The 14,182-nt window shown below is 37.0% G+C and overlaps 1 protein-coding gene across 3 annotated transcripts in view; it reads right to left on the bottom strand.

The window, feature by feature from the left end:
* LOC111866306 (death-associated protein kinase dapk-1) overlaps positions 1–14,182 on the bottom strand; it is a 55,433-nt gene that overhangs the window by 11,286 nt on the left and 29,965 nt on the right. For 2 of the 3 annotated variants that reach the window (XM_033752198.1, XM_033752197.1), the window contains exons 11-13: positions 12,780–12,872; positions 3,092–3,280; positions 674–886 (exon numbers count right to left, since the gene is read on the bottom strand). In XM_033752198.1, coding sequence (XP_033608089.1) covers positions 674–886; positions 3,092–3,280; positions 12,780–12,872 — 495 coding nt within the window. The remainder of the gene's footprint in view (positions 1–673; positions 887–3,091; positions 3,281–12,779; positions 12,873–14,182) is intronic. The other variant, XM_023855130.2, reaches the window with a different exon arrangement.

Raw genomic sequence — 14,182 nt, forward strand, 5'->3', positions numbered from 1 at the left:
GTAAATATTATATACAAACAGTATGAACTGGATCACATTCATTATTCCATACAATCTTGCAAAAACAAAAAATAATCAGCATTACTCAGGTTTTCTTGTGCTCTTAGAGAGCCTTCTTCAGCCAGGGCAAGGTAGGATTTTCTGTTCTAGCAAGAGCTGCTTAGTTTTGGGGCCACAAATGTAGACCCATGTTTTATAACTTGTTATGAGTGTTATTAAGCATTCATCGGTTTCTGCATTTCACACCAAATTGGACTGTAAGTACGGATGCATGTTACTTGCATCACAACGAGAATTCTACACAATTGGAACTCAAAAAAGACAACTGGGTTCAAGTGCCCTCATTGTGATGGATAGTAAGCCAAAAGTATTTGTACACTATAATCTTCCAATACTTACCATTGCAAACTGCTATGAGCTACTAAATTACCTCAACCAGCTGACAAACACAACACTAAATCAGAGACTGGAAGTTAAACTGAAGACTCAAGACAAGAAAATCGAGACCAATCAAAATGCTTTCTCATACACACTATGTATGAGAGAGAGAGAGAGAAAAAGAAGCTAATCATGGATTCATTTATGATTCTATGAATGTGGCTCTGGTTTAATCTCTTATACACAATGTGTTAAAGTGAAAAGAAGGATGCAGGAAACTACAAATACAACTTGCCTGAGTGCATATCTGCAAGGCTTCCAGCACTTGCAAAACATCAAGTGCCTCACATTCAGAGAAAGCTACTTGGAAGTCATCCACAGTGTAGCAGCCTGTTACTCTAGCATTAGCCACAAAATCCAGGGACAGTAAATGACCGATCACATTGCTACACAGCCAGCAAGGTTGCAAACATACCAGATCCTGGTACTGAAATTTTATGTACACCACCTGCAGTTCAAAGTATAACATATATTAGAACATTTGCCCAGTTTACTTTCCTGCACAAATCTTATTTCCTGCCCTCCATTACGGATCTAAGTGCAGGAAATAGTTCACAGAACTGAGAACAGCATACTTGAAAAAAAAATGTTTATGATACAGAGAGGAATAAAATATGCAGCCATTACCCAGCTTGCTTGAGTAACAAGGACTCTGATATGATGAACATACCCTGCCATTCAAGAGAAAAGCTTTCAACCTGCCAGTACATTTTGCTATTTCAGGTATAATATGTCTACATCCTTTTAATAATAAAATTAATTACATTTAATTAATCAACAATTAATGTGTACACACCAACTGATAACTGCCTGAGAGGAGTTGAAGAATTGACTATTTCCAACAGTGCTTAATGAATATGCACAGTAATTACACATTCTGAATGGTGCTAACGTTATTCCTGTCCTAAAGTTTTTCATGACCTGCATCTAATGTGTGACTTCTGCTTTCAGGGTATACTGACACTGTATTTTCAACATGCACATTAGTGTGTAAGTTAGATTCTGATGACACAGACAAGCTCTCAAAAGCTTACTACATTGCCTTCAAGGAAAACAGATATACCCACCAGTTCAAATCACAGAAGTCAAATATAGAATGTCCATAACTATCATCATTTCAGGAAATGAAACAAAAAATTCTACTTCATGTAATGTTCTTCAATCTTATCGCCATACCCGGGCAGACTTCTGACAGCACAAATATTACTTCACTGAAAAATAACATGGTAAATGTTTCTATGCTATGAACTACTTGGGATTCAGTGCTGATAGTTCTGACTGATTATTATTATATGATTTAAGAAAAATTTTTAATTTAGAGAAATTTAGAGGCATCTCTACATTTCACAATCCCCTTAAGTTGTTGCTGTCAGCGGGAGTAAACAAGTGGACAATGGACATCTGGCAAGGGAGCAGTCACTGTCACTATCATTGGATGCAGTAATGCCCTGGGAAATTCAATCCTTCCAGTGCTGTTATTCACTTTAAGAGATATATGTTGATTGCATGAAACATCTCATTCCAGTGGTTTGTCAAATGGGGACAAGTTTCTTGAATTTCTGGACCATTTCTTTTATCATATGAAACTGACAAAAGTCAGTCATGAAGGCTACTTCACAATATCAGTGATCTCAAAATGCTGAGAGAATGGCATTACATACTGACATTTCCTCCTCATACCGGCCATTAGCTGCAGCTATTGGACTGTTACATCTTTAGCGCTTTTAAGAAGTTTTACAATGTTGTGAACAACAACTTGATGATGAGCAACTCAGGAAAACTGATTTGTCTTTACAATGTTGCCCAACTAATTGGTCTGGCGTACCCTAGTGCTTTCAGTCAATCTAATATCCAGTCTGGTTATTTCATTACCAGTTTGTGACACATCAATTCTGATATATTCACAGCAGACAAGATTTTAAGTTCAAATTATAAATCACTCCGTCCAATGTGACCTGTAAGTTTTTACTACATAAAAACTTAACACCCTTACATGTTTCGGTCTCTGTGGACCATCTTCAGAGGGCAAACATCACTACAAATAGGAAACCACCATCACATAATTTGTTTACACGTGAAGTACGTACACCTATATGCTACAATACATAGTACACAGAATAGAACATTTCACAACCACAGCAGTTTCCTGGGAATGTAAGTTTTTAAAAAACTGTATAAAATTCCTTGATGCTAATTAAAAGTTTTTTAGATTGTCAATAATTAAAATTCGTAAACCATGCAGGCTCGTGGTCGTCCTCCCATCATCTCTCTTATATGGGGCAGATATTGTGCCACCTGGCTATCTTGATGTGGAGGTTCTTTATATCGTCCAGGGTTTGCTCGTGGCTGCTGTGCTGTGAAAACAGTTTCATTCATTAGAACATTAAATAATGGTGGGTTTAGTTCACCTTGCTGTACTCATTTCCTGGCAGGTATTCCTTTTGTACTCGTAAGCTTTCAATTTACCTTGAGTTTTGTAAAATTATGTCTATTAATGTCCTTAATTGGAGTCAGGAACCTCAGTTGGTATGGCAATGGGCTACAGACTGGATGGCCTGGGTTAGACTCCCAGCAGGGCATGACTTTTTCTTCACAGCATCCAGACATTTAATTCTAAGATATAATAGAAAGTACTTCTTAAAAACACACATACCTCTCCCATAAGCTGCAGCTGTTGCATCAATTCCTTCATGTGCTCCTCTGCAGCCAATGGATTCACATTAGTGTGCACCAAATCAACAAATGTGAACCAGGGTACCACAGGAAAATTTGCTGAATTTCTACGTATGCTTGGCAACCAATTTACAACTCCTTCCAAGAAACCTGTCCATTTTTTAACACCCTGTGATTAAAAACTGATAATTAATATTTTTGAATATTTTATGGCATACCACAATAATACCAGAGAAATGAGAACTGCAGGAGTAAATAATCAGATTAGAAAGAAGAATTAGATCTGCTATAAAGGTACTGCAATGGAAACTCACTATGAGACAATATTTAATAAAATTAAAATTTTGAATCTATAAAAACAGTGTATCAGTCAGTCATTGCAATGAAGTTTTGAGGTTTACATGGCATGATTATTAAAATTGTGGCCTTAAGGGTTGTGTAATCCTATGTAGTTCTGTAGGTGTACACCGAGATTTCAGTGAAACATTCTGCCTGCATCTTCAGGGTTGAAGTGTGTAGGTTCAGGAATATACTTGGTTTGACCATTTTTTTGCAGCTGGCTCAGACTAGGTTCCTCTTCTTGCCCCCTCTATTTTGATTCCATGACAACCTTCCTTGTAACATGCCCATATTGTAGTGCCTTTTCATGAACTGACACACTTCAACCCTGAAGATAGAGGCAGTATATTCCTCCGAAACTTCAGTATCCAACCTTGGAACTACATGATGACACAATACAGAAGACCACAGATTTAAAAATCTGCATAATGTTCAACATAATATAAAACAACCCTTAAATGTAAATTTTGATGAATTACTCTCAACTGAGCAAAAAATAATGAACTCCTTTCCAATAGTCATATAGGGTTTGTCCTTTCTTGCACATCTACGAGAAGGTGTAAAAAAAATGTGCCTAGTACTACTTTTCCATGTCTGGCTCTCTATTTATCCTCATGTAACACCTCAGGAACTACTGAGAATATATTCATGATATTTGAAACTGGGAACTTCTGTTAGAATTTGCTTAAACTTTCTAATTTTGGTTAAATTCAGACACCCTATATGAAGATGTGGTATAGTTCATGAAGTCAGTTGGTTAGGTAGATAGTTACTCCCTCCACAAGGCTTACATAAAAAAGTGCACTGGACACAAAATTTCTTTCATTTCTCTCTACAACTTTCATTAAAAATACTGTGGCATATAGATTTGCTGCTAGGCAAAGACCTTGAAATGAACAAAACAGCAGCCAATGCGCCAATAGACTGGATGGGTAGCAATCATGTGGGAACCCCAACAGTCCAAGCACAACAATAGATGAGTTAGAAACGGTGCTTTCTGTGTGGTGCATGCCAAGGGATTATCAGTGAATCAAGTTTACAGTTTAGTTCAGTTGTAAGGGAGTCTGTGAAGATGTGAAGACACAACTTGGTCAGTGCAGTTGAAAAATCCCTACTATTAGAAGCCATTACAGAGACATAGCAGATTGAGAAGACTTGGAATGTGCTGTAATGATATGTAAAGTGTGGAAATTAAAGACAGTATTATAGTTACTTGTATTTACAACCAGTAAGTGGTCAATAAATCCCATCTCCAATCCAAAACCCCACATATAGTCACTCATACAAATGCTGGGGCTCAGAGAACAAATTTCTGTAAATGTTTCTGCTCATGAAACAAATAATTAATACTCATTAATAAAGATAGAATGTAAGTGTTAATGGTGAGTAAAATAGCCACAGAAAATTTTAAGTGGTCATTATTATAGCATAAATGTGTAATTGCTGGAAGATCAACAGAACAAAGTGCAAAAGGAAGCTTTAACAGTGCCAGTGTCAAATTATTAAGTGTCCCCTAAGTATCCATATACGTGATACAGTCATTAATTTCGTGGACTGTGGTTTTATCACATCATATTACAAGGTATTAATATACGCTTACACAGCTCCACATTGACCCTCAACTAACTCAAGTAACTTGCAACGACGCTTTGCAGCCAGTCCACGAAATTATTGACTGTGGTAGTATATCTTGCTGTGCCTGTGCTCAGATACTCCCTCACATACACTTGTATGCACTTCATATCTTCATAATTCTATCAATGCTTAAATGCTACTGGCAACTAAGTAGTCTAATAACTGCACTGTTATAAGCGTGTGTCATATGTGGCTCATCTATGTTTAGAATTTATAGAAGTTGTAACAGTTAGAGCTGGAGTCAAGGTTTGGCATGGCTTACTCTTTGACCCAGAAGATGGGTCAAAACTCAGTGAACATCAGCCAGATGATATTTATTTCTATCAACAAAACACTATTTATAGCAGGTGGGATTGCTGTCTATGGAATTAAAATTGTTAATTTTAAGAAGCTAGTAAAATCAAGGGAAGTTATATGCAGGGCATATGTAAAATGAGATTTGTGATATCATAAATCTCATCAACTGGATAAACCATTTGCATAAAATAACTGATGACACACTCTCTTTCACTTTCCATTTTATTCTTCGTGATTTGAAGAATGCACAAAATCTGATCAGTTGTTGATCTTGTATGTGATGACCCCCAATAATCAGAATTACTAGGTTTTTGGACTTTTTCCATCATCTGGTAATCTAAATACTAGAAAACACGTTTTGGAAACTGGATATGTTTCTGTCCTCAGGTGAAGGTGGGCAGGAAGACACCTACTCAGTTGGGTCCCTTAGATAGAGCTAACCTCAGTCAATGGAGGTTAGCTTTTTCTAAGGGACCCAATTGAGTAGCCATCTCCCCCTCACCTGAGGGCAGAAATAGATCCAGTTTCCAAAACGTTGCGTTTTCTAGTCTCTAGAATACTGGATGATGGAAAAAGTCCAAAACCCCAGTAATTCTGAGTGTTATACACCACCATCAGAACCCTTTAGAATCTAATCTCCAATAATCTTTGCACATATATATTTCACAACGAGGTAAAGATCCTGGATAAATGCCATAAACCCTATTATGTTCCATGTAGATTTTATGATCTTCCTTTGTAATACATGAATGCTTACATTCTTTCAATTGTTTCCCTCAACATACAAGAGAGAAACTGGTTTCAATTTCACCTGCTGGAAATAGTGTTGTGTCAACAGGAATAAAATAAATATCTATAGTGATTACACAATAAGATGTGACAAAATATGAGGATCTATCACAACACACGTATTAATGATTTTTAGAATTATATTTTGATTGCTGTTTAAAGGCAATGTTCTTGATAAAAAGTTGGTGTAAGAGGGCCATAACTTGAAGTAGAAAACAAAAGATACACCACACACTGAATTCCAAATACTCCTCTCTACCCAGTGAAATAGGCTTCCTCCAACATCAGCTACAGATTGATTCTTCAAGGGTCAGTTGCATGTCGTGTAAAAATATTTACCAATTAATTTACTGTCTTTTTCATCTATTTGTGCTAAAATATAGAGGTAAAATTACATTTCAATGTACAGTAAACTCCCTCTTATTCATACACAAACCATCGGTGGGAGCTAAGACAAACATTACAATAATCCACACACATGAGGCCTTGCAGAATATACAGCCCAGAGTCCATAATATCAGAATATTGTCAACACAAGCAAAACTAAAGAGACAAACTCTTAAGAGAAGAAAATATTATAGGGCCAATAATGGGACACAGTCTGTCAGCATATACAATCAGAGAAGACCTGCCAGTCACAGTGGCTGTGTGGTCTAAGGCATGAACTGTCTTCACTCGCTCGAATGTTGGGATCATGGGTTTGAATCCCTCTCAAGGCATGGATGCCTGTGTGCTTTATTCTGTGTAGGCAGTGGCCTTGCAACAGGCTGATCACTCATCCAAGGAGTCATACTGACCATGTATATGATCAAGAAACTGAAAAAGAGGCCAAGACCCAACAGAGAACCATAGAGCCATAGCAGTAGTAGTAGTACCAGTAGTATACCTATCTTTGTCTTACCTCTGATTTTATGTTGACAGACTATGTCTCTTCATTGATTTTAAAATATTTTCTTCTTTCAGAGTTTGTCTCTAGTATTACTTCTTTTGGTAGTTCTCTGATTTTATGGACTCTCTACTGTAAATTATGCATGGACATAGATGTGTGGAGTTTTTTAATGTTTGACATAATTTCTGCTAATGTATTATATGCAGACCAGCTGCTAAGTAATTACTCTGTAAACAAGGACTTTGATAGGCAATTGCTGTAAACAGTAACACAGATGTGGTGTTCTCTATGTGGTTGGAGAGATAACCACATGATGCAGCAATAGAAGAACTGTTGGGAGAGTTTTATTCAATGCAGTCTGTGCCGAGACTGGTAAAAAGACAGGCAGCTGCAATTATTATAGGGTTTTAAGACAGCAGTTAGAGGAGCAGAAATTATTTTTGAGGCTGTTGCCGGCCAGTAAGGACATGAACATGAATGCTGAGGAAGCTACAGCATGGGAATCTGTAACCACACGACATGTGAATATGAAGCGTATTGAGAAAGTAAGATCTAAAAGTTTGTGAAGATGGTACATTAGTACAAATATTCTGTTTCTGGACATTATCCATCGTCCTGTCTTTATCTAAAGACACTTCCCTGTTTATTTTCCAAAACACAACGTTTCAGAGACTGGATTCTGTCTCTGTCTCCAGGTAAAACCTACTCATTTGGGCCCAATTGACAGAGCTAGTCTCTATCTCTGGACACCTGTGCCAGTACCAAGCTGGGGTATACAAGCCACACACAGCACAAACCATCTGTCAGAGCTAAGAAACGTTAAATTATTAAGAACTATATACAAATAAGGCCTTGCACCACAGAACTATCACAACAAAAATCATCACTGGAGAGAAGACATACTCCTTATGGAACCAATACAAGGAAAAAAAAAATCCAAATCAATCTACAATTGATGGTGTTATAGCTTTTTTACTTCTGCTGTGATAATGGGGTACGAGGTGGGAGAGAAGTCCAAGCTAGGTTGACTGATCAAATGGTCTAGCAGAGACATGTGGGCTGATTCCTTGTATTTCCTGTATGTGGTGTTTGCCTCAATCTGCAAGACCTTCACATCATTCCAATATATTTTGTGGCCTTCTGTGTATGCATGTTGGGCGAATTTTGATTTTTCAAGTAAATCCTGCGTCAGGTAATATTTGTTCTCCTTAATGCGTACTTCTAAAGGTCTGTTTATTTCAACATTGTAACATCTGCCACAACCACATGGGATGCTGTACACACACTGCTTCATCTGCTGGGCATCTCTAATCTGTCCAGTTTTCATCAGTGCCCCACAGAGAATGTTTAGTCTTGAAAATTGTTCTGAAATTGAAATGGTTTGTGATGAACCTGAATTTCTTGGAAGTATCCTTAACATATGGGAAGATAACAGTGCCCTGGTATAGTGTGTCTGAAGAAGGCCAATTTCTTGTCGATGGTTCCATTACAGAGTCAACAAATTCTTCTGGATATTCATTGACCATCAGATCATGTGTTATGTTCTTAATTTCGTTGTTGAAATTCTTCTGATTTTGACATATGACCTTCGCTCAGTTGGCCGAACTATGAACCACTCCCCTTTTTACGTGAGGTGGGGCGTTGGATTTGAAGTGCAGATAATAACCAGTATGAGGGGGCTTCTTGTATACTTTTGTGGTTAGTTTTGGACCCCGCTTCATAACCAAAATGCCTAAGAATAGAAGGGTATAATTAGCTTCAACTTCCATTGCGAATTTGATAGTAGGCCTAATGCTGTTTAGATGGTGAAGAAATTGCTGTAACCTTGGTGGTCCATGTGGCCATACCACTAATGTGTTGTTGAAGTACCTGAGCGATTTAGTGGATTTGTAGTTTGTTGTGTCCAGTGCTATATCCTCAAAGTGCTCCATGATTATGTTACTGACCACGGGCAACAGAGAGCTTCCCATTGCCATACACTCTTTTTGCTGGTACAATTTATCCTCAAACAGGAAGTATGTGGTTGTTAAACAGATGACCAGTAGTTCCATGAGGTCTTCAACTTGTAAAGGTGAGCGTTCTGGGGAAGAAGGATTATACTGAGTCTCTTTCTTATGACTTATAAGACTTCTTCTACTGGTACACTGGTGAATAGACCGAAAAAATCAAAACTCACAAGGTAGTCTCTGTTTTGCAGGTTGATATCCTATATTGATTTTATAAAATGTTCTGAGTCCTTCATGAAGGAGCCTTTATTGCCAGCCAGAGGGCTCAGGATCACCGTAAGATCCTGCATTTGTGAGTCCACTGTGGTGTGTGCAGCGATTTTTTCATTTAAAATACTAGATACTGACAGACATGCCTCTCTGGAAAAATTTGGAAAAAAAAATTAAAAGCCAGTGACAGAAATGAAAGTTATTTCTTTGATAATCACAACAAATAAAATTAAATTAAATCCAGTAAGTAGTATGAGTCACTCCACAATTTTCAAAGAATGTGTATTTTCATTTCAGCTTCTACAGATACTGTATATCTTGAACCATAACACTAATCACAATAGAATTTTATTCCTTTCGACATACTAGTGTGGGAACCTCCCACAGTCAAAAAACAACTCAACTCCCACAGTGTAGCAAGAGCAGACAATATTTACACACTACAGCTTGCAATCTGGCTGTCTACTGCCACACAAATGCTACCCAATCACCGATCACCATAGCAGCTCCAAAGTTCATTCATTAGTGCACCACCTAGTGGTAAGAGTATAATAATGCTGGCCTCTGACACGTTTGCATCAAGAGATCACCACAGCAGCAACTCTACTAGTAACAGCACCACAGCTGATGCTGCCACTGCAGACACCGTAGGCCCACCAGCCAGTCTTGCCATTATCCCACTGGCTCACAATCACCAGACTGCAGCAAAGAACAACACTGGATGGCTACAAGGAAGCACGCCACACTGGCTAGCTCATTGGAATGGAGATTTCAGACAAACGGCCCTTTTCAAGGCCTCCAATAGCACCGTCATCACAAGACTTGGCTAGCTGCTACGAAGGGAGTCTCCACTGGTATTCTTCAGACACGCTCCCTGCTCATCTGTAGTACCCGTTCTAAGCGCAATAAACATTTGTTGTTATAGTTTTACGTTGTTGTCACAGCGGACATCGACATACGACACTAGTTTTATCCAGTAGACCAGAACACAACAATAACTATTTTGGCAAGAATGACTTTCATTACTTGCTACCTCAAATGAGCACACTTATGCAAAAAATATATCAAATTGTCCTATTTATATCAGACTATTCGCACTGTTATAAAATTCATAAACTAAAACTGATGGTATTTGAGGTCCTCTTGGAATTATAAACAAAATGTTGAGTGGACTTCTGAGCTACTTTGGATATGATGTTGAAAAATAATTTCTAATGGGGAACAGAACTGAATTGCCATTACAGAGGTCTGAATTTCGTAACTTAATTTATTTCTCTGGCTGAAACATTTCACAATAAAAAATGGATCTCATGTTCAAATTATCTGTGGATCATACTATATAATGCCAACTCTGCAAAAAGATTTGTAATGACGTTTCAGCCTTCCAGATGACTGCCATGACAGTACCTTATAATTGTAAGTTGCAACTTCTTCCCCTCCCAAGACATTTTGCATATTGATCACACAAATATATTTCTAGTTTAGATAACTGGGTGCAATAAAAATCTGATTAAACAGTATAAAGCAAAAGCCTATTTTATTACAATACAGCCTTGAAGACAAGTAATACATGCAAACGTGACTAGAGGTGCAGATCAAAATGTGTTCTGTTATGTAAGTGACAAAACATTGTAATCTCCTATTAACATAGTACAGTTTGCCGAGACACATTCTTTACAGGGTTCTGGAAATTCATGATTACTCCACACAATCAATTCAGTGGACCAATAACACAAAGACTCAGTTCTGTCTTCCTAAAACCTCTATTTTCCAACAGAGTAGAAAAACAAGGTTTTGCTACTCATTTAGAAATTACCTGAACTATGATCCCAAAAATGTTAAATGCTATTACTCTACTGTAGTTAATTTCTAAAAATATATGGAATATCCATTAAATATAATATTAAGTATTATCATATAATTAAATATTATTGATTTACTTAACAATTACAGTGAAACTCAATAGTCAGAACAAGTGATACTCTACCAATTTAAAGATTACTGATTATTCAGCTGTTCCAGGGAATCACAGTTACAATGGAACTTTAAGCATCACAAACTATTATTCTAGTATTCCTTTTAATATCCTCATGCCATTTATTCTTAGGTCTCCCAAGCAGTCTTTTGCCATGAGATCCTCAACATAATAAATAATAATAATAAGGGCATAAATAACTGAAATAAGAAAAATCTTCACCAGTCACACTAGACGGAACTGTTTAACTTTTCATGACATCTGTTGTTTCTTTTATGTTTGCTACTTCTCTAGACTTTATTAATATAATCATCCTAAGTAGGTGAATTCTGGCCATGTCATTGGCTCTAGCTGCTGGGTTTTCATCACAGAGGCCTAGGTTCAATCCCAGGATACTGAAGTGGGATTGATGGTAGACAAAGCAGCACTTAGGCAGGTTTCTCTTGTAGCACCTTGGTTCTCCCCTTCAATTATCATTCCATTAATTTTCCGCACTCATCTTTCATCAGTGGCTGGCACAATAGGCCTAACTGGGACTATCATGCCAAGGGGCTCCATCTCACCTCATTCATATGATTTAGAAAAGAAATACAGTTGAAGAATTCATATTACAATGCATCTCCTTTGGTAAACTTTTCCTACTATTTTTAGGCAAAAGTATTCTCTTCACACATTCAGTCTCTCTTCTTCTCTCAAAGTAAGCGACCAAGTACCACAGCTACAGAAAACTAAAATTATAGGTTTATACACTTCAATCACAGATTTTGGAAAGATAATAAGAGACAAAAGAACCTCAATTAAATGGCAGAAAAAATTTCTATATCTCTAAACCACTATGACATAAAATCAAGAAGGAACAGGAATTCACCATGCATAAATGAAACAAAAAATGTAGAAAGATTTATGATTAGAAAACCTCATGGAAAGAGACCACTCCAGAATGTGTACATAGGTTGGGGTAAGCAACCTGATATATATTATATATTATCATTAAAAATTGAAATGAATATATTCTGTCATTTATTCCAATGCTTATCATCTCTCTCTCTACTTTCTGATGGTATTTCTTACATTTTTATTCCATCATTAGAAAATTCACTGCACAATGAAAGGATTAAAAAAACTGCATTTCTAATTTAACTTCATTTTGTCTAAGGAATAATACCACAACGCAGTTCTCATGTATGTGTTGTAGAGCACAATATATAAGATGTATACAAATAAATAAGAACATGGAGAGTATCACTCAGTCTTAGTCCTAGCTAGTACACATCTAAATTTAATGACAAAAGACTATCAATAATTTAATAAGGACTCAAATACATAAATGAAACTTTCATTTATCCCATCCCTTTGTTAAAACATGCTGATGTGCAGCTTAAACAAGTAATTATAGTTCGCAATACATAATTTCCAGAACAACTGAAACACAATCTGTTGTTTTTAGAAAAGAACAATCACAATAAGCCTCAATCACTGTGCACACAGAGACTGCAAATTGTGACAAACCAGGTGTTTTGTTACTTAACTGGCCACCAGCATCCATTACTGCAGATTCGGCTAGTAGGTTATATTCCTTGTGACCTGCACCATGGGGCTTTACAAGTCCAACTCCACCACCCTGCACCCAATGTACAACTGTTCAGAGCCAACTGAGAAGCTTACTCACACTAACTCCAAAACACAGTATAAAAGTCTAAGTAGCTGAGCTTAAAGAGTCTGACTTCCATACCTGATTTTTCAAGATGATCTTAAATTTCACCACATTGGTACTACTTACTAAGTGCCATGTAAACAAAATCAAATGTGAGATCAGAGATTCTCATGGTGGTAACTATGGAGCACATTTTCTTCTAGGATGGGCATGACACAATCCTGTAGGAGTTCATCCACGTTTTGGACAAACATACTTCCCTCATCTCAAGGGTTCAAGAGTAAGTCAAACAAGCTGGCAACAAGAAGAGAGCCCTGCTTGGTACACTGCTTGTCCGGCTTATTTTTCAGTCACAGCTTGCCATTTGATTACTCAAAACCACAATCAAAATCACATAAGATGGCGAGGCTACATGCTTATAAAATTGAACTGAAATATAAAATCAAAGACAGATCTTCCAGAAGGAGTTAATATGCAGTTTCCATGCTAAATTAAGCTGATGAAGATGTAGATTTTCTAAGATGAATACTTTTAATAGACAAAACTTTTGTTTTGCATTAGGGGCCATGTTAATTGTCACAGGTGTTGAATTTGTGGAGCAGAACAACCACATTATGTAGGATTATGTTTATCAGAACATGCTTTACACCCTGAAACTCAGTATGTGGTGTGGATTCTGTACAATTATATGAAGTAACATTTCCCTATTCTTTTTTGTAGAAAAACGTAGATAATGCAAGAAAGACACCACATTTATTTTCCATAAGGACAGGGCTCCACCCCATTGCGGTTGTAAGATTAAGCATGCTCCGGAATTCTATGTTTTACATTCAATGGATCATAAGAAATGGAACAATAAACTGGCTTCTAAGAAGTCAAGATTCTATAGAATTGGACTTTTTTCATTTACAGTTATGCAAAAAACGTTGTCTACACAGAGAAAATCTGTTTTGTTATAACTCCTGCAAGAAAGAATGCTATCATGACTGACATACTGAGATGAAATAAAATACTGCATAGACACCTACAGAGCTGCAAACGGTGTTCAGATGAGGACTTACTGAGGATGACTTGGATGTCTTTGAGAAATTCTCCAGATATTGAGAAACAGGTAATTCATTACATATATATTTTATGAGTTATTGCTACCTGAAATTAGAAGTTCTTATTTGATGACCTCCTAATGCAAGGCAAATGGAACATGAATACATACTGGACTTGTTTACGTGTTATCATAAGGTTCATTCTTACATAAGCAGAACAGCTATCTGTGAATA

The sequence above is a fragment of the Cryptotermes secundus genome, unplaced genomic scaffold (genome assembly GCF_002891405.2).
Source record: "Cryptotermes secundus unplaced genomic scaffold, Csec_1.0 scaffold1413, whole genome shotgun sequence".
NCBI classification, from domain to species: domain Eukaryota; kingdom Metazoa; phylum Arthropoda; class Insecta; order Blattodea; family Kalotermitidae; genus Cryptotermes; species Cryptotermes secundus.